The 27,673-nt window shown below is 43.1% G+C and overlaps 2 protein-coding genes across 5 annotated transcripts in view; both read left to right on the top strand.

Moving 5' to 3' along the window:
- Nucleotides 1-5,042: 5,042 nt before the first annotated feature.
- On the top strand, nt 5,043-27,156 carry TXNDC15 (thioredoxin domain containing 15). 4 transcript variants are annotated; one of them, XM_036281888.1, is made up of 5 exons: nt 5,043-5,115; nt 19,425-19,906; nt 22,675-22,838; nt 25,598-25,728; nt 26,826-27,156. In XM_036281888.1, the coding sequence occupies exons 2-5, from the start codon at nt 19,490-19,492 to the stop codon at nt 27,020-27,022; spliced, it is 909 nt and encodes a 302-aa protein (XP_036137781.1). In that variant the 5' UTR covers nt 5,043-5,115; nt 19,425-19,489; the 3' UTR covers nt 27,023-27,156. The 4 variants fall into 4 exon arrangements, with proteins under 4 accessions (XP_036137781.1, XP_036137778.1, XP_036137779.1 ...); XM_036281885.1 differs by lacking the exon at nt 5,043-5,115 and adding an exon at nt 13,523-13,628; XM_036281886.1 differs by lacking the exon at nt 5,043-5,115 and adding an exon at nt 13,539-13,671.
- Nucleotides 22,731-27,673, top strand: part of PCBD2 (pterin-4 alpha-carbinolamine dehydratase 2) — a 96,500-nt gene continuing 91,557 nt past the window's right edge. Inside the window, exon 1 of the mRNA XM_036281895.1 lies at nt 22,731-22,838. The gene's annotated coding sequence lies outside the window, so the exon portion shown is untranslated. The remainder of the gene's footprint in view (nt 22,839-27,673) is intronic.

Below are 27,673 nucleotides of genomic sequence, written 5' to 3'. Positions count from 1 at the left end.
GATCTTATTTTATTGTTTTTTTTATAGTAGCCATTCTAACAGGTGTCAGAATTACTCTTAAATGTAGAGAATTTATTATTTAAGTAAAAAACTACTTTCATTAGTAATTTTCCCAAGCTTTCAACTAGCCTAATAAATTAAACAAACTTTAGTAACTATTGAGCACCTACTCTACAGTGTGGTAGTTTGCATAATGAATAAAACAGTCTCTATCCTCAAGGAATCCATAGAGGAAAACAAATGCCTTAATATGTGGAATTTAAACAATGTAGTGCCAATTTTTATTCATTCAGAATTGACATTTTAACATGCTTTCTCTCTCAAATTAGCTAATTAATTTTAGCACAGAGCCAGTGAAACTACAGCCCATTTGCCTAGTCCTAAGCTTTAGGCTAGTTTTTAGATGAATTTACCAAGAAAAACTGATTATTGTGCTTATTCTCTATAAGCTCAGAAGTATCAGATAAGAGATCATTCATAGATTGTGATAATGCTGGCTTTTAAATAGTGTTGGGAGCTATTTATGTGGCTGTTGTGCTGCTTCTGTCATGTCAAGAAACAAATAACTACATAGTGGTATACATCCTCAGTATGTCTGTCATGTGCAGAATGGCTGATGACTGAGACTGATCATGATTTTTTTTGAGAAACTAACTATAGGACTGTCACTAAAGCACCCTCCACCTCCAAAAAGCAACTTTGTAAAAATTCTGTTTATTTTGGAAATTTCATACATACAGTATATAAAATTTAGTAAATACAGAGTGTAATGACCCTCCGTATGATCATCACCAACTTTAATTAATTCAAGATCTCTTTTTTGTTTGTTTATATCTTCATCTACAGTTTGTCCCCCTCAATTATTATTATTATTTTTAATACTCATCTGAGGATATTTTTTATTGATTTTAGAGAGGGAGGGAGGGAGAGAGAGAGGAACATCAATTAGTTGCCTCCGCTACACACTCTGACAGGTAATTGAATCTGCAACCTTTTGGTGTACTGGATGACACTCCAACCAAATGAGCCACCCAGCCAGTGCCCCCTCAATTATTTTGAAGGAAAATTTGCCAAATCATTGTCATCCTAAAATATTTTAATATGTATCTAAAATTAAAGACTAACACATAAGCATTATACTTTTTTTTCCTTTATTGATTTTAGGAAGAGGGAAAGAGAAATAGATACATCGATGAGAGAGAACATTGATTGGCCCCCTCCTGCATGCCCCGCACGGGATCGGGCCCACAACCTGGGCATGTGCCCTGACCTAGAATGGAACTGGAGACCTCTCAGTGCATAGGTTGATGCTCAACCACTGATTCACACCTGCTGGGCCATCATTATACGTTTAAAAAGAATAATTCCGCCCAGCTGGTGTGGCTCAGTGGTTGAGCATCAACCCGTGCACCAAGAGGTCACCAGTTCGATTCCCAGTCAGGGCACATGTCCAGGTTGTGGGCCAGATCTCTAGTGGGGGGCATGCAGGAGGCAGCCAATTGATGTTCCCTATCCCTCTCCCTTCTCTCTCTAAAATCAATAAAGAAAAAAAAAAATTAAAAAATAATAAAAAGAATAATTCCTAAGTATAATCAAGTATACAGTATTAAAACTGTCCTAATTGTCCCATAACTGTCCTAATTGTCCCATAGTTATTTTTTTAAATATGTTTTTATTGATTTTCTAGAGAGGAAGGGGGAGAGATAGAAACATCAAGGTGAGATACATCAATTGGCTACCTCCCTGCAGGCCCCCCTACTGGGGATCGAGCCTGCAACTGGGGCATGTGCCCTGACCAGGAATCAAATTGGGACCTCTTAAGTCCATGGGACGATGCTCAGTCCACTGAGCCACACCAGCTGGGCTAATTGTCCCATAATTATACAAAAAAAATTTTAGTTAAGTCTCTGTTGATATATATATCATAATTTACATATCAAAAAGTCTCACCCCATTGTACTTATACAGTTCATTGTATTTTTTATGGTGACCAATTTAAACCAGCACTAATTTATACCCCACTGAGTTACTTGGGCATGTTTATTAAAAGTCAATTGATGCCCTGGCCGGTTTGGCTCAGCGGTTAGAGCATCGGCCTGTGGTCCAGAGAGACCCGGGTTCGGTTCCTGCTAATGGCGCATATCTCGGTTGCAGTTTGTCCCCAGCCCTGGTTGGTCCAGCGGGTGGCAGCCACTTGATGTGTCCCTTTCACATCGAAGTTTCTCTTTCCCTCTCTCACCCTCCTACTCTATCTGAACAAAAATATGGAAAAATGTCCTTGGGTAAGGATAAAAAAAAAAAAGACCATTATGTATAAGTTTGTATCTTGACTTTCTTGTCTTATTGATCTATATGCCAATACTACACTGTCTTGATTTCTTTAATTCTATAATATCTTTGTTTTTTTTCCCTCAAAATGGTTTTGACTATTTCAGCCTTTGTGTTTCCTTATAGATGTCTGGGCAAGTTTGTCAGTTTCTAAAATATCCCTGTGATTTTGTTAGGGACTGTATTATATTTATAGATCAATTTGGAGAGATGTGCCATCATAATATTCTAATCCATGATTATGGTATAGATGTCTAGGTCTTCCTTCATTTCAGTCAGCAGTGTTTTATAGTTTTCAGTGTATAGTTGTCCCTCGCCACTTCACGCTTTGACTTTTGCGGCTTCACTCTATTGTGGTTTTTTCAAACATAGTACAGTATAGTATTTGAAAAAACCGCGATAGAGTGAAGCCGCAAAAGTCGAAGTGGAGAGGGACGACTGTATATAAATGAAGAATCCTACTTTGTGGAAATTCATTTATTGCAGTAGAGTCTGGAACTGATTAACTGTGATAAAGGAGGGCCCACTGTACAGAACTTGCACTTTTATTGGAATTGTTCCTATTTTTTAAAATATGTTTTTTTGTCGATTTTAGAGACAGAGAAACATTGATGTGAGAGAGAAACATCAATTGCCTCCCAAACACACCCCTACTGGGGATCGAACCCACAACCTGGGCATGTGCCCTGACTGGGAATTGAACCAGCGACCTTTCAGTGCACAGGATGATGCTCAACTAACTGAGTCACACTGGCCAGAGGAAGAGAGGGAGAGAGAAACATTGACATGAGAGGGCACATCAACTGTTGCCTCCTGCTCGACCCCGACCAGGGCCAGGGACGAACTGCAACCAAGGTACATGCCCTTGACCGGAATCAAACCTGTGACTCTTTGGTCTGTGGGCCGATGCTCTAACTGCTGAGCCAAACTGGCCTGGGCCAAAATGGAAATTTTTAATTCTATTGTTTGTTTGTTTTTAATTCTCACTTGAGGATATTTCTCCATTTATCTTCAGATAGAGTGGGAGGGAGAGAGAGAGAGAAACATCAATGTGAGAGACACATATATTGGTTGCCTCCTGCAGGACCTGACCAGGGCAGGGGACCAAACCTCAGCTGAGGTACGTGCCCTTGACCAGAATCAACCCCAAGACTCTGGTCAACAGTCTTATGCTCCACCCACTAAGCCAAACCAGCCAGGACAATTCTATTGTTTCGTTATCAATTAAGTCAAATATTTTATATTAAAAACCGTTCCTTCATCAAATATTTGGTGACTGAAATAATCCTTGATAGGCACATGAATGCCTGGTTCTTTCCTTTTACCTACCCATTTTCTGAATAATGAGTTGGTCTCCAGCATCTTCCAAAGGTAATTAATTAGTTAAGAAAAATTTTTTGTATCAGTATGAACTCATGGATTCCAACATGTGATATGTCTCTGGCTATTGAAATTATTCATTTTTATGCTAAATTGTTCCATCTTTGGCTAGTAGGATCCAGTTTGATTACTTAATCATTTTGACATAACCCTAGTATGACAAGATGTTCCAAACTCAAAAAAATCTTCTGACTTAGCAAAGCAATTTAGGGAAGCAGTGTGCTCTGTCTTGAATTTTAGAGTGTATCGGGTTTAGAAGAATGTCCTCCATTTTCTGAAATTGCTATTTTACAAAATACAGAAACCATTGGAAAGGATCTACAATGACACATTAAACATTTTTTATTTTTATTTTTTTTAATCCTCACCCGAGGATTTTTCCATTTATCTTCAGATAAAGTGGGAGGGAGGGAGGGAGGGAAGGAGAGAGAGAGAAAGAGAGAGGGAGAGAGAGAGAGAAACATCGATGTGAGAGAGACATATCGATCGGTTGCTTCCTCTATGATCCCAATCAGGGCAAGGGACCAAAACCCAACTGAGGTACATGTCCTTGACTGGAATCGAACCCGTGACTCTTTGGTCCACAGGCCGACACTAACCGCTGAGCCAAACTGGCCAGGGTAAGAAAAATTTTTTTTCTTTATTGATTTTAGAGAGATGAAGATGGAGGGAGAGATAGAAACATTGATGAGAGACCATCTATTGGCCTTTTCCTGCATGCCCCTCACTGGGGATTTGGCCCACAACCTGGGCATGTGTCCTGACCAGGAATCAACTGGCCACCTCTTAGTGCATAGGACGATGCTCAACCACTGAGCCACACTGGCTGGGCCAGGGCTAAACATTTTTTTTTTTTTGCCCTGGCCGGTGTGGCTCAGTTGGAGTGTCGTCCTGTACACTGAAAGGCTGCAGGTTCGATTCCCAGTCGGCACAAACCTAGGTTGGGGGTGCGGTCCCCAGTCGGTGCATATGGGAGATGCATGGATGTTTCTCTCCCTCTCCCCACTCACTTCCCCTCTAAAAGAAATCAATAACAAACATACCCTCGGGTGAGGATTAAAAAATATTTTTTTTTTTTTTTTGTAAATAGAATATTTAATGACAGGTGGGATAAGGAAGGAAAGCAAAGGGAAAAAAGGCGTTAGCTTGAAGTGCTATATTCAGTCTGAGATCTGTTCTACTAAACTGATTCTAGGGTATCCCTCTGAACAGACATTGGAAGTCAGATATCACTAAGCATATTCCTTTTGTTTTCAAATTGCAGTCCTTCCCTGCACACAGACGTCTTACCCACACCCAGTTTCCTGCTCTGATAAAGCGTCCTCTAAACCTTTTTCCTCTCCCTTCACCCCTGCTACGGCACCCCACAGCAGCTTTCCAATGAGAACAAGAAGCATTTGGATAAAGGTTTGTTCTTTTCATGGCATTTGGTAAAGTACTATTTTTGTTGCAATTACTTATACGAAGCTAGATATTGTTGATCTAGCCTTTGTCGAATGTTTGAACCCTGATTTCAAATAGATATATTGAATACTGTTTAAGTGTTGTACAGGGCACTCACTGCCTATTTCAGTGGCCTATTTGGTTAATCTTCTCAATTTGATATTTATAATAAGTTAATTTTCTATGTTTGTAGCAAAATACATTGGATTAAGAGATGGACCTAGATTTGAGCTCCTGCACAGTCACTTACTTACTTCTGACCTTTTTCAAATTGTTGCTAATTTTTCTAAGTTTCAGAATTGAAGTTTGTAGTGAGAGTTAAATGAGAATAATGCATATGGGTAATTTGGCATAATGAGAGAGTTTGGATTTGGGTTCAAATTCAAGCTCTGCCATTAAAAAAAAATGTTACTGATTTTTTAGAGAGAGAGGAAGGGGGAGAGAGACAGAAACATCTATGTGAGAGATACATTAGTTGGCTGCCTCCTGCACACCCCCTACTGGGGATCGAGCCCGAAACCCAGGCATGTGCCCTGACAGGGAATCGAACCAGGACCTCTCAGTCCATGGGAGGACGCTCAATCCACTGAGCCACGCCGGCTGGGCTGAAGGTTATTTTCTCTATTTTTAAAATGTGTAACATATCTATACCAAGGATATTGTAAGAGTTTTATGGGCTACATAATCAAAATACTTAACTGAACACTTGGGATATTGTTAGTATGGTATTTGTAGTTTTTGTTATACATTCAAAAAGGTCTTTTAACAAAGTTTCTTAATAAAATGAAAACAGATGCTGAATTTTGTTTAATTTGTAAAGTTTGCCCATTGATTTGGGTATTGGTATTAGCAGAACATGAGACAATATCAGAAGATACTCCTTTAACCTTCAAATTATCTGAAGATTATCTGGAGTGGGGATGGAGCAGGGTAAGAAGAGGAATGTCAATTGATGCAGGTTATTCTTACTTGGAAAGCTTGGCTACAAGGGTACTTCCAACACTTGAATGATTTGATCTTCCTTCTTGAGGACTGCATGTACTGTTTTTAGAACAAAAGATATATGACTTATTATTATTTTTTTTAATCCTTACCCAAGGACATTTTTCCATTTTTTGTTCAGATAGAGTGGGAGGGAGAGAGAGGAAGACAGAGAGAGAGAGAAACATCGATGTGAAAGGTGCACATCGAGTGGCTGCCACCCGCACGACCAACCAGGGCCGGGGACAAACTGCAACCGAGGTACACGGCCTTAGCGGGAACCGAACCCGGGTCTCTCTGGACCGCAGGCCAATGCTCCAACCGCTGAGCCAAAGTGGCCAGGGCGATATATGACTTATTGTCCTTTCTTTTTATAGTCACCATTTTGATGTCAGTTTTTATATTTTGAAGGTAGGATTAGTGAATCAGTAATTCCAAATGCTACATTGGAAACAGTGTCAAACACATAAGTTGAATCATAATTTAGTGATTTCTTTATTACTTTAGATTTTGCATTTCCTAATCAACTTCTCACATCCTGTTGTAAGCTCAAGTGCTTCTCAAAAAAAAGCCAGGTTCAAGGAATTGAAAAGTGAAAGAAGAACATATTAGATAAGTAGGCAATTGACCATTAGGTAATGGCTTGGATAGAGTTTTTGAAATGTTATTTTCATATTATTTATATAACATCATCAAGTGTTAATATTGTAGGTATACAAATCTTATTACTCAGTTTTGGTAAGCCAGCTTCCAATATGTCTCCTAATGATCCTTACTTCCTGGTATTTATGTCCTTGGATAGTCCTCTCCCGCACTGTATATAGTGACCTGTGTAACCAATAGGATATTGCAGAAATGATGATGTGTGATTTCTGAGGTTTAGGCCATACAAGATAGTGCAGGTTTTCTTGGATCACTTGGTCTGGGAAAGCCATCTGTTGTGTCATGGAGAGACCCACATGGTTAAGAACTGAGCCCTTCTGCCAACAGTCAGCATCAACTTGCCATCTTGGAAGCAGATCTTTTAGCCCCAGTTAAGCCTTCAAATGACTGTGGCCCTAGCCAACATCTTGATTGCAATCTCATGAGAGATCCTGAGCTGGAACCACCCAGCTAAGCCACTCCTGAATTCCTAACCCATATAAAATGAGGTGAAAAACAGAACTGATTACTACTGTTTCCAGACACAAAGTTTTGGGGTAATTTGTTCTGCAACAGCAGGTAACTAATAACACTGATTATAATGATTATTAGGTTGTACTAAGTACTCACAAACCTAAGAAATGGCCAAGTCATGAAATTTCCCTTTAAAAATAATGTTAAAACTCAACTATACTGACAAACATTAGCAAGTATCGTTATTTTGAACTAATTTTCCCTGGTCTTTCCATCACACAAGCCTGGCAAAACACTAACTCTAGGTTAATTTTGGCTACCATTAATTCTTGGGCTGCTAAATGCTATGGGAGAACAATGCTTAACTGTGCCATTTGCCACTATAAATTGAGGTGCAACCACAGCTGGATCCCCAACACTACCAGGAAGTTCTTTTGTATTCTTAGCTCTCATGCCATTCTTCACTTAGGTTATTTCACATTTCCAGTCTCTACTCTCCTTAGATACTTGAGTACTACCTCTGGCTCACTCTCAGTGGACCACCTTGCTTCTTCACAGAGAAAATCATTTACCTACATTCTTCCTTTCCTCCTGTTTCAGTGGAAGAGGTATTTGTCTCAAGTTTTTCCCTCTCGGGATCCCTTTCCCCACTTCTCAGAGATTATCCTTTCTCATGTATCTCAAACCTCTCCCAATAGGATCTTTCTCATTAGCTTTTTAAGAAAACATGTTTTTATTGATTTTAGAGAGAAGAATGGAGAGGGAGAGATAGAAACATTGATGACAGTTTGGCTCAGTGGTTGGAGTGTCGGCCCTCAGACTGAGGGGTCCTGGGTTTGATTCCGGTCAAGGGAGCATACCTGGATTGCATGTTCGATCCTTGGCCCTGGTCATGGTCATGCAGGTGGCAACTAATGGATGTTTCTCTGTCTCTCTCCTTTTCCCTTCAGCTCTATCTAAAAATCAATGGAAAAATATCCTCGGGTGAGGATTAACCAAAAAAAAAGAAAACATCAATGAGAGAAACATCCATCAGCTGCCTCCTGTATGCCCCTTACTGGGGATCAAGCCCACAACCGGGTACGACCAGGAATTGAACCAGTAACCTCCTGGTGCATGGGATGACACTCAACCAACTAAGCCACATTGGTCAGGCCTCACTAGCTTTTAAATACAACTAATTTATTTAAATCTAATATTTATGTACACAAGCTATTACAAGTAATAACAGTGTGATATCACTTGAAATGAGTTACTGATTGTATTCCATAGTATAAAAAGTCTTGCCCTGGCTGGGCAGCTCAGTTGTTAGAGTGTTGTCCTGATATGCTCTGGTCAGAGATTAACCAAAGAACTTATATGCATATATGCATTGCCAATGGACACACAATAGGATGGTGAAGGATTAGGCTGAGGCAGGAACCAGGTTGGAGGACAATGGGAAATAAGGGAGGACATCTGTAATACTCTCAAAAATAAAGATATTAATAAAAAAAGAATTGCCCTGGCCGGTTTGGCTCAGTGGTTAGAGCGTTGGCCTACAGACCAGAGAGTCCTGGGTTCAGTTCCTGCTAAGGGCATGTACGTTGGTTGCTGTTTGATCCCGGCTCCAGTTGGTCATGTGGGTGACAACCAATCCATGTGTCTCTCTCACATTGATGTTTTTCTCTCTTCCTCCCCCTCTCCCTCCTGCTCTATCTGAAGATAAATGCAATAAATAAATAAATAAATATCCTCGGTGAGGATAGAAAAATAAAAGAATGTGAGGGTGGGTTGGGGAGAGGTATATGAAGGTAAAGGGGGGATAAATGGTGATGGAAGGAGACTTGACTTGGGGTGGTAAACATACAATACAGTCCACAGAGGATATATTGTAGAACTGTATACCTGAAACCTGTGTAATTTTATTAACCAGTGTCACCCCAATAAATTCATCAACCAATGAATGCATAAAAAATTGAAACAACAAATCAGTATTTCTCTCTCTCCTTTCCTCTCTTACCAATAAATAAGAAACAAACAAAACCAAACAAAATTCTTGGATCCTGATTGGTATTCTAGCCTTAGCTCTGTCAGAAACTCCTATGTGACAATGAGCCATTTTCTCTGCTTCAGCTTCCTGATAAGTTAAATAGGAATGACATCTTTGGGAGAAAACCATGAGTGAAAGCATAAATGCCAAGGGCTTAATATCCACATTAGAAATGTAGAGGTTTCCTTCTCTTACAGTTGAGGTTTATACTTGTGATTATACCAGGTAGCAGTTTTCTTTTTTAAAATTATAGTTACTATTTCTTTTTTTAGCCCTGGCTGGTTTGGATCAGCAGTTGGAGCGTCGGCCTGCAGACCAGAGACTCCTGGGTTCGGTTCCTGCTAGGGGCACGTACCAAAAAAAAAACAAAAAAAAAAAACAAAAAACCAAAAACTTTTCAATTACTTACATGCATATATGCATCGCCCACGGACACACAGTAGGATGTTTATATTCAATATGTTTGTATTAATTCCAGGCAGTTAGCAGTTTTCTTAACTACTATATATTGCTCTGATCTACCCTGTTTTTCAGAACACAACTCTCTTAAATATCTTGGGAGGATACTGAATTATTGAAGAAACTCAGTATTATCTTTTGTTATAACTAGGAAATATACCCAGTACTGATGAAATAATGAGTACATTGGGTCAACTTAAGTTTCTCAAAATAAAACATTAAAATGTTAAGAATGGGCCCCGGCCGGTTTGACTCAGTGGTTAGAGTGGTTAGATGAGGGCATGTACCTGGGTTGCAGGTTTGATCTCTGGTCTAGTTGGGGTCCTACAGGAGGCAATCAATCGGTGTGTCTCTCTCTCACATTGATGTTTTTCTCTCTCTCTCTCTCTCTCTCTTTCTTCCTCTTCTCTTCCCTTCCGTTACACTCTCTCTAAAAAAAAAAAAAATCACTGGAGCTGGCCAGTGTGGCTCAGTGGTTGAGCATCGACCCATGCACCAAGAGGTTGCTGGTTCAATTCCCAGTCAGGACACATGCCCAGGTTGTGGGCCAAATCCCCAGTGGGGGGCATGCAGGGTTCTCTCTCCCTCCACTTTCCTCTCTCTAAAAAAAATCAATAAAGAAAAAAAAAAAAAAAAAAAAGACAGTTTCAAGACAAGTTTGAAGGCAATTTTTTCACCAAAAATAAGTGCATGTGCCACCTGGTGGTGAGACAGTCAAATGTGCATTCTATCCTGTTGACTGCATTTATTGAGTAGTCATTCAACAATTCCAACATCTGTTAAGTGTATCTATCCAAACAAACAGCCAAAGCACAAACACAAGGAGGGAAAGGACAATAAAAAGGAAGGAGTGGTGGCCTAGTCAGTTTGGCTCAGCAGTTAGAACATCAGCTTTCGGACCAGAGTCACAGGGTCAATTCCGGTCAAGGGTACATAATCTTGGTTGCGGTTTGTCCCCCGCCCAGGTCAGGGTCGTTTGGGAGGCAGCCAGTCCATGTGTCTCTCTCATGTTGATGTATCTCTCCCCTTTTTTCACCCCCCCCCCAAATCTAAAGATAAATAGAAAAATATCCTTAGGTGAGGATTAAAAAAGAAAAAGGAAGGAGTAGTAACTATAGGGCATCCAAGTTGGAGTGTCCATTTGAGTCAAATCAGCCTCCTTTACATTAATCCTAAATCCCCTTAATCCTCTGTCCTATTGGCTTTTCATGCACCTTCAAATTGGGTATAGAGGAGGGTACAGGGACAGCATAAGTTAAAGGAGGAAAAGTTGATTACCTGTATACTATTGAGGGGGAAAGAGGTAGTTAGCCAAATGATGACTGTATTGATCAACTCTACTCTTTTGCCCACGTTGTCCATTGTCTCAGATACTCCTGGACCTGCTTGAGAATTTTTTATCGCAAAACCACAGCATATCATTTAGAATAGAAAAATCATCCATGGGGTCAGATTGATGATACATCTGGTCTAACATCTATGATGGGCACAAGGGTACTATGGTTACTCCATTAGAATCATACCATCCAAATAGTAACAGCTACCACTTTGAAGTGCTTACTGTGCATCAGGAACTGTGCTAATCACTTTAAATCTCATTTAATCCACATAACTATAATTTCATCCCCATTTTACAGATGAAGAAATTGAGTTTTGCCCTTGCCGGTTTGGCTCGGACCAAAGAGTCACACATTTGATTCCAGTCAAGGGCATGTACCTCGGTTGCAGTTCATTCCCGGACCTAGTCAGGGTCCTGCAGGAGGCAGCTAAACGATGGGTCTCTCTCACTTTGATGTTTCTCTCTCCCTCTCCCTCTCCCACTCTATCTGAAGATAAATGGAAAAATATCCTCTGGTGAGGATTAAAAAAAAAAAAAAGAAAAGAAACAACTTTGAGAAAAGTTAGTTATACTGTTATAACTAGCCAGTCCTGGTAAGGGCACAGGCTTGATCCCTGGTGGGGTCCATGCAGGAGGCAGCCAATGGGTGTTTCTTTCTTACATTGATGTTTCGATCTTCTTCCTTTCCTCTCTCTCTAAAAAATTAATAAAAGCATATATAAAAAAAGATCTTTACTTCAAAACATTGGTAAATGTAGCAACGTTAAGAGGAACCTGGGCTTTCTGGCCATGTGGCAAATTCTGGTTCCGACATTTATTGATTTTTTTTTTTTATCCTCACCCGAGGACATTTTTCGATATTTTATTCAGATAGAGTAGGAGGAAGAGAGAGAGAGAGAAACATCGATGTGAAAGCGACACATCGAGTGGTTGCCACCCACACGACCCAACCAAGGCTGGGGACAAACTGCAACCAAGGTATGTGCCCTTAGTGGGAACCGAACCTGGGTCTCTCTGGACCACAGGCTGACGGCTCTAACCGCTGAGCCAAACCGGCCAGGGCCATTTATTGATTTTTTTTTTTTTTTTTAGAGAGAGAGGAAGGGAGAGAAATTGCCCTGAAGATTCATTAAAACTGTAGATGAAAAAGGGGCCACATACTAAATCTGACAAGCTCAGGCCAGGCGAGCGTGGTGGGCCCTACAAACTCAGACCAAAGGAACCACATAGGATGGTGTGAACATAAAAATTCCTAACTAAAAGGAGCTCATGGCAGGTAGTCACATTCTAAGCCTGTAGCTTCTTTGACAAAGGTCAGTCTTTACCTTAAGTGAAAAAGACCCCTCAGGCACACCCACAGCACCGGGAGACCACAGAATCCCCTTTTGTTATCTTGTTTTCCAGGTACCATCTCTAAGTATGTGTCTCTTCGTTTTACTCTTTTAAAAAAAAAGTTTTCATTGATTTTTTTAGAGAGAAGGGGAGGGGGAGAAAGAGCGAGAGAGCGAGGGCGAGAGCCATTGGCTGCCTCCTGCAGGCCCCCTACTGGGGGTGAGCCAGCAACCCAGGCATGTGCCCTGACCAGGAATCAAACCCTTGACCTTGCTCAATCCAGTGAGCCACACCACCCTGCACCGGTTTTACTCGTTATCAAATCTCAGAGATTTCCTGGTTTTGCTTTCTCCCACCTCCCCAATCTACCACCAATGAATTTTAGGTAACCCGCCTTACCTCTCCTCCTTTTATTTTAATATATAAAAATAAGCTGCAAACTGCCATTCTCCAGAGCATTTTCTTAATCTGTTGAGCTTTTGCTTCCCAGAAATTGTTGTCAATTTGGCTCAAATACACTAAAAAAAATTACAGGTTTGGATGTTTCTTACCTCGACAAAATTAGGTAGGGTTAGGACTGTCAGATGTACCAAATAAAATATGGGGGCACTCAGTGACATTTGAACTTCGGTATGTCTTTTACAGTAAAAAACTGTTCATTATTTCTGTACAATTCAAACCTAACTGGGCATCCTGTATGTTATCCCGCAACCCCAGGTAGGGCAGCAGGGGTAGGGCAGGAGCTTCCAAGACTTGCACCTCCGTGGGGCCCAGGAAGAAGGAGCCTCCAGGCCTTTCCGGGGGAGAATAAAGCACCTGGGGGTGTAGTGTGTGCTGCCAGCAGCCAGGCCCCACCAGGCCCGTGAAGACAGAGGGCCACGGGTCTCCGCTGGAATCCCGCCCAGGATTTGGCGGTCGGGAAAGTTCAAGAGGACCTGAAACGTCTGGTGCTTGGCTCTTAAACAGTCCTGAGAGCCGTGCGCCGGCCACAAGCCAGAGGCAGGCCGCCCGACAACAAGATGGCGCCCGCGGCGGCTGCCAGCTTCCAAGATGGCGGCAGGGCCCCGCCCGCGCTCCCGGGCTGCTCAGTCCCGGGCTGCTCAGCCCCGGCCCTCCTCCGGCTGGGGATGCGACTCGCGTCGCCGTGCGCCGTTTGCCCTTCGGTCCGGGTGGTAGTCCCGGCCGCCCCGCGCCATGTGGCTCCTCGGCTGGTGGCAGGTACTGCTGTGGGTGCTGGGGCCTCCCGCCCGAGGCCAGGAGGGTGAGTGCGCAGGGGCCGTGCGGGGCGTGGGGGAGGTAGGCGGCGGGGCGCGAAGTGACTGGGCAAGTGCCGGCCGCGGCGACGACCTTCCCTGCGCGAAGGCCCACAACGCGCGCCGCTCCTCGCCTCTCGCCGGCCCTTCTCCCCGCCTTGTCCCGACCTGACCCTCCGGTGGTCCCGGCTCCGGGTCCGCGGAGGCCGGAACGGCGGGGCGGGGAGGAGTGACCGGGCCACGTCCAGGTCCTCTCAGCAGGCGACTGTCGGTCGGGAGTGACCGTGTGTTAGCACTTCGTTATTGTGGGGAGCACTTTGTTCATTAACGATAACAGTGATGACGAAGGCCGGCGTTGGTGCTGCCCTTGTTAGGAGCGCGGAATTGTGCGCGGCGCTTTCCCTCCTTATCTTACGTAGGCCTCCCACCGGCCCTCAGAGCCAGGTTTCAGGCTGCCTCCATTTCACAGCTGCAGAGGCTGCGCCCAGAGAGCCAGTTACCTGCCCAGTTGGCACTTCTGGAAAATGGCAGAGCCTGTCTGACTTGCGAAGCCCACACTTGACCTTGCACCCTGCTCGACCACTGTCTTGAGAAGGCCACTCCTGCTCAGGGGCCCGTATGAAGGACAGACGACAACACAGGAGACCCCCGCAGGGTGACCTGCTGCTTGCCAGGGCATGCTCTCAGGGCCCGCTCTGGAGGCCAGGCGTGGCTGGGTCCAGGAGTGGACGCCTTTCTCCCCTTGCTCTTTCATCCCACTCCTTACATCCTATGCAAGTCCACACCCTTTGGCCTTGCTTGTCATTCCGAGCAGGAATAGCAGGTCTTTCTTTTCCCTGAGTGTCCTGGTCAAGGCAGGGCAGCAGGGAGAAGGCCGAGGAATAGTTACAGAATTACCATTAATGAAAGCACTGTGTACCAGGTGCTGTGCTTAGGGCTTTATGAGAATCATCTTATTTAATCTTTAAATGCTTATGAAGTAGATGTTGTTATCGTCACTGACTTATAGATGACTAAGCTGAGACTCAGCATCAGTAAGACTGCCAACATCAAACTGTCAGAGTTGAGGAGCCGTGATTCAAGCCCGTGTCTGCCTTGATTTGACAGTCAAATCTCTGTACAACCCTCTGTCATAGACTACGCTTAACCCCCAGCCTCAGAGCCGGGACAGCATGTGCTGGATATCTTATGTTTGTCTCCCAGACTATGTTCTCCATCCTGCTCTGTTCCCCAAGCAGCTGCCCTGGATGGATAACTGGTTTCTCCTGCCTTCTGGCTTCCTTTGGGTTGGAATGAGGGGAGAGAGAGGTCAGGGTATTGATTCCTTTAGCTCCCTCCCTCAGGAGTTATCATAGGTTGGCTGCGTCCCTCCACTGGAAGTCATAGCTTCCTGAAGTCTGTCTTTGCAGTTTCAGGGTTGTGTGACTGGCCTCTTAAGACCTATCAGTGGTAACTGCTGTTACTGGTTCTGGAGTTTTTGTTTTCTCTACATCCAGCCCACATATTGAGGATCCCTTTATTAAGCTCTCCTTGAATTGCCCAAGTTGAATGTGCTTTATGTTTCTTGGCTGATTCAGGGGACTGACTTATAGTTGCATTCAGTGATTCTATCTGGCAATTAGGGTCATATTCATGTAGACCTGAGCATAACACCAGCCATGGGGTGGGTCATTGGTCATCATGACCAGGCCATGGATGGGGTGAGGACCTAGGAATCTTGACCAGCTGGTTTCTTTCCTGGGTGGCTGAAAATCTCAGGCTTTAAAAAATTTTTTTTATTTTTCAATTACAGTTATTATTATTATTTTTTTGCACAGACAGTGTGGGAGGGAGAGAGAGGAAGAGAGAGAGAGGGAAACATCGATGTGAAAGGGACACATCGAGTGGCTGCCACCCGCACGACCAACCAGGGCCGGGGACAAACTGCAACCGAGGTACATGCCCTTAGCGGGAACCGAACCCGGGTCTCTCCGGACCGCAGGCGGACGCTCTAACCGCTGAGCCAAACCGGCCAGGGCTACAGTTATTTTCAATTCAGTTATTTTGTATTAGTTTCAAGTGTACAGCATAGTGGTTAGATAATCATATACTTTACAAAGTGTTCCCCCTGATATTTCAAATACTCACCTGGCACTGTACATAGTTATTAAAATAGTATGACTATATTCCTATGCTGTACTCTATGTCCCCGGGGCCATTTTGTGACTACCAATTTGTAGTCCCCAATCTCTTCACCCTTTTCACCCAGCCCTCCCTCCCCCAAACAATTCCAAGTCTTTTTTCCTGCAGAGGACACTACTGGCAGATTAGTAACTGGAGGTGGCAGTGTTGTCCAGGTGTCAAGAAACGAACTCCCGGCTTCAACACACCCATTTCCGTCCTCAGTAGACTGTCAGCTAGCGGATTCTTACTGAGTGTCCATCATATGCCATACACTGTGTTGGGCACTGAGCCAGATAGAGAAACGGGCCTGGCCTCCTGTCTGATGGGGAAGGAAGGCATTTTAATGACTACAAATAATTAAGTAAATTACAAGAGTGGAAAATGCTTCAAGGTGAGTTCATTACTGGATGTTGTAATGGGAGGCCCCTCTGGTCTGAGGGTCCGAGAAGTTGAAGTACAGCTTACACACAGGTGAAGTTTAGGGTGAGTTGGATTAGCGAGAAGAAGAGGGGGTAGAGGGCTTTCTTGGCAGAGAAACAGCCTTCAGGACAGATCTGAGGAGAGTGGAGGAGAGCATGAATAAGGGACCGGAAATGCCTGGTGCTACCAGTTGAGAGAGTGTAGATAAAGGCCACATCATGAGGGGTCTGCTATCCATGATGCATAATGCAGACTCATTCACAGGGCAGGGGGAGGTCATTGAACAGGTTTTAGCAAGGGAGTGACATGATTAGATTAATCGTTATCTTTCACTTCCAGTTGGGTTGCTGTGAGAAGCAGGAGGTGGGGGGGAATAGAGGGCCAACCACGGAGACCAGTTAGGTGGTTACAGCAGTTATCCAAGTGAGAGATGGCTGTGGCCTAGGCTAGGGGGAATGAGTGGCGATGGGAGAGGTGGATTGATCTAGAATGTATTTAGCAGAGGAATTAATAACTTAGTTATGGTGCCCGACCATCTCTTTGGTTTTTTTTTGTATTTTTGGTATATGCCCCTAGCGGGAACTAAACCCAGGACTCTCTGGTCCGCAGGCCAATGCTACAACCGCTGAGCCAAACCGGCCAGGGCTCAACCATCTCTTTGAATTATAAATATCAGTCATATCATCATCATCATCATCACTATTATCACTACAGACATTTGTGGAGTCCTACTATGTGCCAGGCACCATACACATCTTTCCTCATTTAATCTGCACAGTAGCCTTGTTAATTTCTGCATTTCAGTTGTATTTTCTTCATTTGTTAGATGTGCACACAGTATTTCCTGTGGAAAGTAAGGGTTGCTGCCCCTCCAACCCGTGGCTGTTTTCAACCCTCCCATATTTGGCTCCCCTGCCACAGAAGCCACTGTGAAGAAACCTGCTGCTGGTAGAGAGCCTTGTGAGAAAAACGAACAGTGTGAAGGAGCTGACCTAGGTTAGGGCTCCATGGCAGAGTTGGCACGGTGTCCCCACCCTTGTTTCCAGACATCTTCCTTGTTGCCAGTAATGCAATAATTTTCATTTTATGCATAGATCAAGCTACAGTCAGTTTGTTTAGGTTAAGAAGCCATCTCTTTCACCAGGTGCATTACCATGGGAGGGTTCAGTGGCTCTTGAATGGTAGGTCATTTCTGTCTTCCCCCTCCTGCCCTGGCCAGTTTTGCTCAGTGGTTAGAGCGTTGGCCCGAGAGTCCCGGGTTCGGTTCCCACTGAGGGCACCTACCTCAGTTGCAGTTTGTCCCTGGCCCCAGTTGGGGTCCTGTGGGTAGCAACCAGTCGATGTGTCTCACATCAATGTTTCTCTCTCTCTCTCTTCCTCCCTCTCTCTCTCCCGCTCTATCTGAAGATAAATGCAAAAATGTACTCAGTGAGGATAAAAAAAAAGTTAATATCTTACCCCTCCCTGCCCCACAGTGGGAACTCCCTCAGGCAGTAAGCTAGATCAATTGTAGGACTCTCCTCATTTGCTTCCTGTTTCTCAGGGATCACTGTCCTTTGTTGCCTGATTACTAGTCTTCTGAAATTGTTTTATCACATATTGGACTGTTCTTTGGGTTGCTTTAGCATTTTTTTTTTTTTTTTTAATCCTCACCTGAGAATATTTTTTCCATCGATTTGAGAGAGAGTGGAAGTAAGGGATGGGGAGAGAGAGAGACAGAGAGAAACATCATGTGAGAGAGACGTATCGATTGGCCTCCCTCATGACCCCAACCAGGGCCGGTGATCAAACCTGCAACTGAGGTACATGCCCTTGACAAGGAATTGAACCCACAACCATTTGTTCCATAGGCCGATGCTCTAACCACTGAGCAAAACTGGCCAGGATTGGATTGTTTTAGGAGGGAGGGTAAATCTGGTCCTTATTACTCCATCTTAGCCTGAAGCAGAGTGTTTTTGAATTGCTTAATGAATCTTTAAGACCTTAGATGAATGTGCATACCTTAGGAAGCTCCCAAACTCCTCCCCAGCTCTGTAGCTAGTTGGTCATTCATAATCTGGTGACATGCTGGTGTCTTGGCAGAGTTCATTACCCAGCTCATGGCCTCCCAGCTACATGGTGAGCTTGTGTGAGTGCAGCTGGGCTCATTTATTTTCCCTGGTCATTGTCTGGCACAGAGTCTGGCTGCTGTTGTTGAGTAATAAGAGTTGGAGGGCAGGAGTCTTTGTTACAGAGGTGAGTGGAGATTGTTAAATGGACATACAAAACTGCCTAGGACTTTCCCCGTATCTGAGCATTTTATCTAAGCCCCAGCTAGTGTCTCCAAAGTGGGAGGAAAGTTCTCCTTTTCTTCCTGCTGCTGCTGCTGCTCCTGCACCTGGCTCCACTGCTTGCTAGCTGTGTGCCATTGGGCATTATGCTAAACCTCTCTGTACCTCCGTTGGTCAACTGTTAAGTGTGGGTAATAACCCTTGTCCTGCCCATCTCATAGAACTGTTATGTGTGCAACGATGCTTTGCTATAGTAGAATCTTTCATAAAGCCATCATTATTTTCCTGGATATTCTTTTCAAACAAGTGAAATGTTAAAATGTTTGTATTATATTTTCTTTTTTCTTTCTTTTTTTATCCTCACCTGAGGACATTTTTGCATTTGTCTTCAGGTAGAGTGGGAGGGAGATAGGGAGGAAGTGAGAGAGAGAAACATCAATTTAAGAGAGACACATCGAGTGGTTGCCACCCACACAACCCCAACTGAGGCTGGGGACAAACTGCAACTGAGGTATGTGCCCTTAGCGAGGTATGTACCCTTAGTGGAAACCAAACCCGGGACTCTCTGGTCTGCGGGCCAACGCTCTAACTGCTGAGCCAAACCAGCCAGGGCTGTATTATATTTTCTCAATGGATGTCCACAAGAATGTTTTTGCTTATAATTCACTGGCAAGCAGCAGGTTTTGCTTGAAGCTATGTATTTGTTCACTTATTTATTTGACATTCATTAATCTAGTACCTCCTTGAGACATTCTTCATGATCTGGAGAATGGTGGGGCCCTCTGATAGTTTAATGGGAAGGATAGGTTTTTTCTCCATAAGTGAAAATTTTATATTTGAGAACTAATTCTTTGGGGTTCATTTATTTAGAAGTCAGGTATGACTGTGAATGTACTGGCATGTTTTAGTTGCAGAGGGAAGTGGTCACATATGGTCAAGGGAGCAGTCTGCCACCCAGATCGGGGCTGTGTACATGAGTGAAGAAGAGCCTTCACATGGCCCAAGAGGTCCAGATACATCAGCAGGAGAGGCCAATGCAGTGCTGGGGCTGGACACTGAAGGTGACCAGATGGTGATGCTGTCTGTGATTCCTGGGGAAGCTGAAGACAAACTGAGCTTAGAGGCCAGTGGTGGTACCTGTGGGGCTGGAGGGAACGAAGACTCACGGTGCGACCTCCGGGAGAGCCTCTTTTCTCTGGAGAGTGCTGGAGCCAACATCCCGGACAGAGAAGAGGAGGATTACACCGAGCCAGAAGCGATGGAAGCCGACCCAGCCCCCATTGAGGATTCCAATCACACTGATAGTCAGAAATCCCCCAAGGTCATCTGCGAAGAGAGAAACATCACTGGGCTAGAAAATTTCACCCTGAAAATTTTAAATATGTCACAGGTAGGAAAAAATGACTTAGTACTTTTCTCCTTTTCAGCACATCGATTTTTTGATTTAAGACTCTTTGTCATCCTGCCGGTGTGGCCCAGTGGATTGAGTGTTGTCCCATGGACTGAGAATGTTGTCTCGGTTCCATTCCTGGTCAGGGCACATACCCTGGTTTTGGACTTGATTCCCAGTGTGGGGGTATGCAGGAGGTAGCCAATTGATGTTTCTTTTTTTTTATCTTCACTTGAGGACATTTTTCCATTTTTTGTTTAGATAGAGTAGGAGGGAGAGAGAAACATGGACATGAAAGGTACACATCAAGTGGCTGCCACTCGTACGACCCAACCAGGGCCGGGGACAAACTGCAACCAAGGTACATGCCCTTAGTGGGAACCAAACCTGGGTCTTTCTGGACTGCAGGCCGACGCTCTAACCACTGAGCCAAACCGGCCAGGGCACCAATTGATGTTTCTCACACTGATGTTTCTATCTCTCTTGCGAAAAAAAAAAATAAATCAAAAACATATTAAAATAAATAAAAGAATACTTAAAAAAAAAAAAAAAGACTTTTGCCCTGGCTGGTTTGGCTCAGCTGTTAAAGTGTCAGCCCGCGGTCCAGAGAGTCCCGGGTTTGGTTCCCGCTAAGGGTACGTACCTTGGTTGCGGTTTGTCTTCGGCTCCGGTTGGGGTCGTGTGGGTGGCAGCCACTTGATGTCTCTCTCTCACATAGATGTTTCTCTCTGTCTCTTCCTCCCTCTCTCCTTCCCACTCTATCCGAAGATAAATGCAAAAATGTCCTCAGTTGAGGATTAAAAAAAAAGACTATCAATTTTCAAATGGAGGATGGTAATCTTGATCATATTGTAAGTAGGATAATGTTTAGTGGCTGCATCAGTGAAAATGTATATAACTAGTGTCCATTATGCTTTTTGGGTAACTTCAACATAGTCATCCTTGGGGTAGTCTCACCACCACCAAGCCTCTTGATAAAAATCTCAGTGGACATCAGAGTCATAACAGAAGCCACTTAAAAAGTCTGAATTACTAAAATTATAATTTAGCATTGTTTAGATTAGTAATGCCCCTGGGAAATATGTTATATTGAGGAAAATTTTTTTTCCTCCCAAGAGTGTGAATCCAGTGTTTTCTCTTGAGTGACTGCTAAGACAGTTGTCCCAAACTCAGCCATACTTTTCCAGCTAATTGGATAGTGATTCCTAAGAAAATGCTGTGATAAAGACTGAGTCTTTTGTAGGATAGTTATGTCAGATAGCAGCATGAATGCAGAGAAGTCTGAGCTCTGAAAGCTGTGATTGCTTATTTAAAATATTTTTTTATCCTGCCCTGGCCAGTTTCGCTCAGCGGTTGAGTGTCGACCTGCAGACCAGAGAGTTCCGGGTTTGGTTCCCACTAGGGGCACATACCACAAAAAAAACAAACCCAAAAAACAAAAAAACATATTTTTTTATCTTTACCTGAGGATATGTTTATTGATTTTAGAGAGAGAGGAAGGGAGAAAAAGAGAAAAAACCACTTATGTGAGAGAGAAACATCGACCCTTTGCCCCATATGCACCCCAAAAAAGAATCAAACCTGCAATCTTTTTGGTGTGTAGGATGACACTCCAACTGAGCCACCCGGCCAGGGCTGTGATTGCTTCTTTTAAATGAGGGCACGTGTGATATGTTGAGCACACATAGCCTCTCCAAGTGCAGGGTCAGGGCTGGCCTCACACCTCCCCTCAGTGCCTGGTAAACACTGTGCCTCAGCTCTGTGGGACTTGGCTCACAGGTGTAACACACATGACCAGGAGAGAGAAGTTTAAGCAGTCTGAGTTAGGGTTGTGCAGGGATGAAACACTTTTGACTTCGGCCAAATATATTGATGTGACTACTCAGTACAGACTGGGATCTACTGAGATGATAGTTTGGGCCTGAGATCACTATGTTTTTTTCTTCTTTCTTTATTAATTTTAGAGAGAGAGGAAGGAAGAGAGAGAGAGACAGAAACATTGATGAAAGAAAATATCGATTGGCCATCGATTGGCCACCCCCTGCATGCCCTCCACTGGGGACCTGGCCCATAACCTGGGAATCGAACCGGCGAACTCTTGGTGCATGGGTTGAAGCCCAACCACTGAGCCACACCAGGCTTGAGATCACTATGTTTTATCTTTTTCTTTCTTTCTTTTTTTTTTTTTTTTTTATCAGATAGAGTGGGAAGGAGAGAGGGAGAGAGAAACATTGATGTGAAAGGGACACATCAAGTGGCTGCCACCCCACATGACCCAACCAGGGCAAGGGACTAACTGCAACCAAGGTACATGCCCTTAGCAGGAACTGAACCCGGGTCTCTCTGGACTGCAGGCTGATGCTCTAACCGCTGAGCAAAACTGGCCAGGGTGAGATCACTATGTTTTAATAATGCTATTAGAATGTATGAGATACCCAATTCAAAGGTTAGGACAGTGGCCTGTACTCTGTGAGTACCTAGTATTTGAATGGAAAAATTATGAAAAATATTAAAATTGCTCTATAGTAATATATTAAGAAAGCTTAGATGAAAGTTTATAACTTGTCATTTAATAGTACTTTTCTGCTGATTGATGGATGCATATGGCTCAAAATCCAAAAGATTTTAAAGGGATATACTACAGTCTTCCTCCTATACCTCCTTTTCCCTCCTTTCCCTAGAGGCAGCAGTGTTGCCTGTTTCTTAGGTATCCTTCCAGAAAAATGTACATTTACTGCTGACTTTAACACTTGTTTCTTTTACCACAGGACCTTATGGATTTTCTAAACCCCAACGGTAGTGATTGCACGCTCGTCCTGTTTTACACCCCTTGGTGCCAATTTTCTGCCAATTTGGCCCCTCATTTTAATTCTCTGCCCCGGGCATTTCCAGGTCTTCATTTTTTGGCACTGGATGCATCTCAGCATAGCAGGTATTTTCCCTTTGTTGGGTTTCTGGGTTTCCCATATCATTCATTGGGATAACGGTGGCAGTTGTTTGGAGGGAGGTGGTAATTAGTTAAGTGAAAAGCAAAGGAGGTAGATGTGAGCTTTGCAGAGGGATTGAAGGAAGGGAAAGGCAGATGTGAGTGAGGAGTGAGGAATGTGGACTGACTGAGGAAGCTGATGGCTCACTTCCTAGAGGCCCCTTTTAAGGAAAGAGGACAGTTCTCTGTGTGGTGGAATTCAAAGGTGGCTCTGCCTGGTGGCAAGGGAGGGGCTGAAGGACTTTCTAGGATCCTGGCCAGGATCAATTAACAGAATTGGATCACAAGTAGGATTTTCCAATGTGACTTTCATCTGCAGTTTAGGTCCCCACCCCTGACAGCATAACTCAGCACCCCCCGTTCTGTCTACTTAGGATTTTAGGATTTCTTTCTTTTGTTCTTTTTCTTTCCTTCCTTTCCCTCTTTCTTACATTTATTTATTTTTGTTGTTAGTACTCACCTGAAGATATTTTTCCATTGATTTTCAGAGAGTGGGAGGGAGGGAGAGAAGGAGGGAGGTGAGAGAGACACATTGATTGGTTGCCTCCTGCACGACCCTGACTGGGGCCCAGGATTGAACCGGCTACCCAGGTACATATCCTTGACTGGGAATCGAACCCGAGACTCTTTGGTCCATGGGCTGATGCTCTAATTCTCTCCCTCCCTCCCTCCCTCCCCCCTTCCCCTCTCTCTAAAAATACCAATGGAAAAATATCCTTGGGTGAAGATTAACAACAACAACAAAAAAGTGTTGTGTGTGAATGTATTTGGAAAGGTTGGACAATGGTCAAGTTGGTAAAAATGAAGTTGAGTAAAACTTGATTAATTTGTGCTCCAGTGATTTTTGGTGTGGGTAAGGTAACTGCCAGTGTTTACCTGAAACTGTTTACGGAGAAAGAAATTGCCCAACAAATTAGTAATTCTCACAGGGGCTTCAGGGAAGTATCTAAGTGGCCTGGCCTAAGATTGATGGGAAGGACAGTCCAGCTCAATGTCCAGCTTTGACTGAGCCCTCCACTGCCTCCAGGCCAGCAGGGCTGGCTCGAGCACTTGCTCAGTACTCTTTAGTCTTGTGTCTGGTACTATGATCCTCCCCACCCTATCCCCATTTTCCTTGCATGCTTTTATCTTCTGCTTTGTTCCTTTATCTCCATGCATGGTGCCTTAATTATGGAGAATAAAGGATACTTGTTCTTATCATATGGCTGGCCTAGGATAGGAGTTTGTCTCATGTTAATATATATTTTTTAAAAAAATAATTTTTCTTTATTGATTTTAGAGAGAAAGGGAGAGAGAGAAAGACATCGATGAGAGAGAACATTGATTGGCCGCTTCCTGCATGCCCCCCACTGGGGATCAGGCCCACAACCTGGGCATGTGTCCTGACTGGGAATGAACCGGCGACCTCTTAGTGCATGGGTTGACACTAAACCACTGAGCCATACCAGCTGGGCTCATATGTTAACACATTGTTGACTGCTCACGAGTTAACTCGTGTTTTCATGCCCAAACGTTGCTGACCGCTTACGAGGTAACTCGTGTCTGCACTTGCATTAGCTATTTCAATTTTTGAAACTCAGGGTAATACAAGATTATTGTCTTTGTGATTCTTTGCCCTGAGGGTTGAAGTTTGAAAAACAGCACACCGTTCTATATTCTTGAAGTAGCTGGGGAATGGATATCTGCTGGTTCAAATGAGTGCAGCTCAGAGCCTAACACTTCTGGTCCTTCTAAAAGAGCTCCTTACGTTCATTCACCTTTTAGGCTTTCAGGGCAACTAAAAGACCACGTTTTAGAAAGAATACTTACTGGTATAAAAAAATCCAACTAGAATGTGTAAAGTGTGTGTTTCAAAAGGTGATTGCTATATAGTATACCACACCAAAAAAATTACTAAAATGTATAATATGTGTAAAATATAATACGTAGCAGTTATGTACAAAGTTTCATTTAAATTCATTATATATAAATAAAGTATACTGAAATTTATTTAGAGTGTTTCACTTTCATACACAATTACGAAAAAATAGCTGGTGACATGAGATAACTTCTGCGTAAAATTGCTGGTCAACAATGTGTTAATATTTAAATTACATCATGCTTATAAAAAAAATCCTGATTATCCAATGGGAGAAATTGAGGCTTAAAGAGGTTTAGTAATCTGCAGATTACACAGATTACTTGGTTCAGTGGCAGAACTGAGGCTTGAACCCAGTGTTTTGACTTGGAGCTCATACCGCTGCTCCATATTATGTAAAGGTGAAACATCGCTTAGGTCGTATTCTCAGTCATCCTGCCCTAATTGTAAACTTCCTGGTGTGTTTGTTAGATCATAGATTTACCAAGAGTTGAATCTTTTATGAGGTATGGAGGTGGACATTCTGGAGAGTTTGAAATGTCTTCTGTCAGGTAAATTGACATGTGCTTTGTACATGAGTTAGAATTTTTTGATCTGGCAGTTAGGAACTTACATAGTGTAATAACCGTGTTATGTGTAGTTCCGTATTGTAATAGAAAGCATCTTAGCAGAACAGAAATGCCCCCAACTGTGACCCATACAGAAGGAAGTCAGAAACTAGTCTAGAGTTTGAATATCAGAAACCTCACACAACACTGATCATGTTTCATTTATTGGATGCATTCTCATATGGTAATTGTGTGAGAAAGCCCACTCTTAACTCAGGTTTTCTAACTTTTTCTTGTAGCCTTTCTACCAGGTTCGGCACTGTAGCTGTTCCTAACATCTTGTTATTTCAAGGAGCTAAACCAATGGCTCGATTTAATCATACAGACCGAACATTGGAAACACTGAAAATTTTCATTTTTAACCAGACAGGTATGTAGAAATAATATGCTGCAGAAGAAGACATTTTATTGCTGGATTATGTGCCTTTTGTGCATTCTGATCTGCTATCATCCTTAGGTGAAGGATTCAGGATTGCATTGAGATGTAGAACTTCTTCTAATGAACTGTTATATGCTAGGGCTGCAGGTGCTATTTTAATTCCTTAATATTTGCCAAACCAGATGGCTTTGCATATTGAAATTTCCTTCTTTGGAAAAGTCTATTCCTTCCATATATATTAAGTTGCATGTAAATCCTTATATCTAACACTAAATAACAAAGAGTCTGGTGACCTCATAGGAGAAGGTGTGTTTCCAGGTGGTTAGCTATTTCAAGTCTTGTTATTCAGACTGATATGGAGAGAGGCAGCTATTTTGTTCAATGCTCTAAGAAAACCTAGGATACAAATGAAATCAGTAATCACAGATCCCAATTGTTATTTGTGCTAACAATTCTTTTTTTTTTAAATCCTCACTCGAGGATATTTTTCTATTTATCTTCAGACAGAGTGGGAGGAAGGGAGAGAGAGAGAAACATCCATGTGAGAGGGACACATTGACTGGTTGCCTCCCGCATGACCCCAACCGGGGCCAGGACTAACTGCAACCAAGGTACAAGCCCTTGATCGGAATTGAATTCAGGACTCGTTGATTCGCGGGCCAACACTCTAACACGCTGGCCAGGGCTGTGCTAACAATTTTTTTAGTAACTTTATTTAAAAGCATTTTGGATTTAGCATAACTTAACCTATAAAAACCTTCTGTAGACTCCTGAGAGTAGCTTTACTAGTTAGTACTTGAACTTTGGTCTCAAAAGAGAACAAAAGACAACTCTTAAAATGCCCTGATGAGCTTACAGAAATTCTGATGTTTTAGCCTGGAACAGCTGCATAGAATCCTGTTCCTTTGATGTGGTAGGGAGAAAGGCAAGTCACAAATTACACTGACAGGCAAGTGAAACCCATCCCAGATATATTAGCATTGGTGTTTAAGACTGCATGTCATTTTGCATACCATGCAAAATACTTCAGAAAGATCTGTAGTGGGTGTGTTTTCTACCTGATTTGAAACACCGGATTTCTCTTGCAGGTATAGAATCCAAGAAAAATGTGGTGGTAACTCAAGCCGACCAAATAGGCCCTCTTCCCAGCGCTTTGATAAAAAGTGTGGACTGGTTGCTTGTATTTTCCTTATTCTTTTTAATTAGTTTTATTATGTATGCTACCATTCGAACTGAGAGCATTCGGTGGCTAATTCCAGGACAGGAGCAGGAACATGCAGAGTAAGATGGACTGAAGGAAGTTGGAAAGAGGAATCTCAATCCTTCATTTCAGAAATTAATGCTGTGGTTTCATGTATTTTCTCCAGTGAAGAGTTGACTTACATCTTAAAGAATCATGTGTTTGTTGAACTGTTGAATATGTATGTAAAAAAAATTTATAAACTGGTGTTTGTTTTTTTTATCTTCACCCAAGGACATTTTTCCATTTTTTGTTCAGATAGAGTGGGAGGGAAAGAGGAAGAGAGAGAAAGAGAGAGAGAGAGAAAAACATCGACGTGAAAGGGACACATCAAGCGGCTGCCTTCTGCACAACCCAACCAGGACCGGGGACAAACTGCAACCGAGATACGTGCCCTTAGCGGGAACCGAACCTGGGTCTCTCTGGACCACAGGCTGACGCTCTAACCGCTGACCCAAACCGGCCTGGGCATAAACTGGTGTTTTAACTGGTATTGCAATAAGCAAATGCAAAATTATTCAATAGAATTCACCATTCTTGTTTTTACTACTTGAACATAGTCCAGTATTTTAAGGGAGTAATCCAGGTTGAAGTGTGAAGATATATTTTGGTGGAATAATGAGTAGAATGACAATCTGCTTACTATATAAAAGGCAGAAATAGGACTTCAGGTTAGTTTTAGAAAACTCTTGATTC

Source organism: Molossus molossus, unplaced genomic scaffold (genome assembly GCF_014108415.1).
Source record: "Molossus molossus isolate mMolMol1 unplaced genomic scaffold, mMolMol1.p scaffold_m16_p_4, whole genome shotgun sequence".
Classification (NCBI taxonomy): Eukaryota; Metazoa; Chordata; class Mammalia; order Chiroptera; family Molossidae; genus Molossus; species Molossus molossus.
The sequence above is the reverse complement of the archived record's forward strand: the minus strand, read 5'-3'. Positions and strand labels throughout refer to the sequence as shown.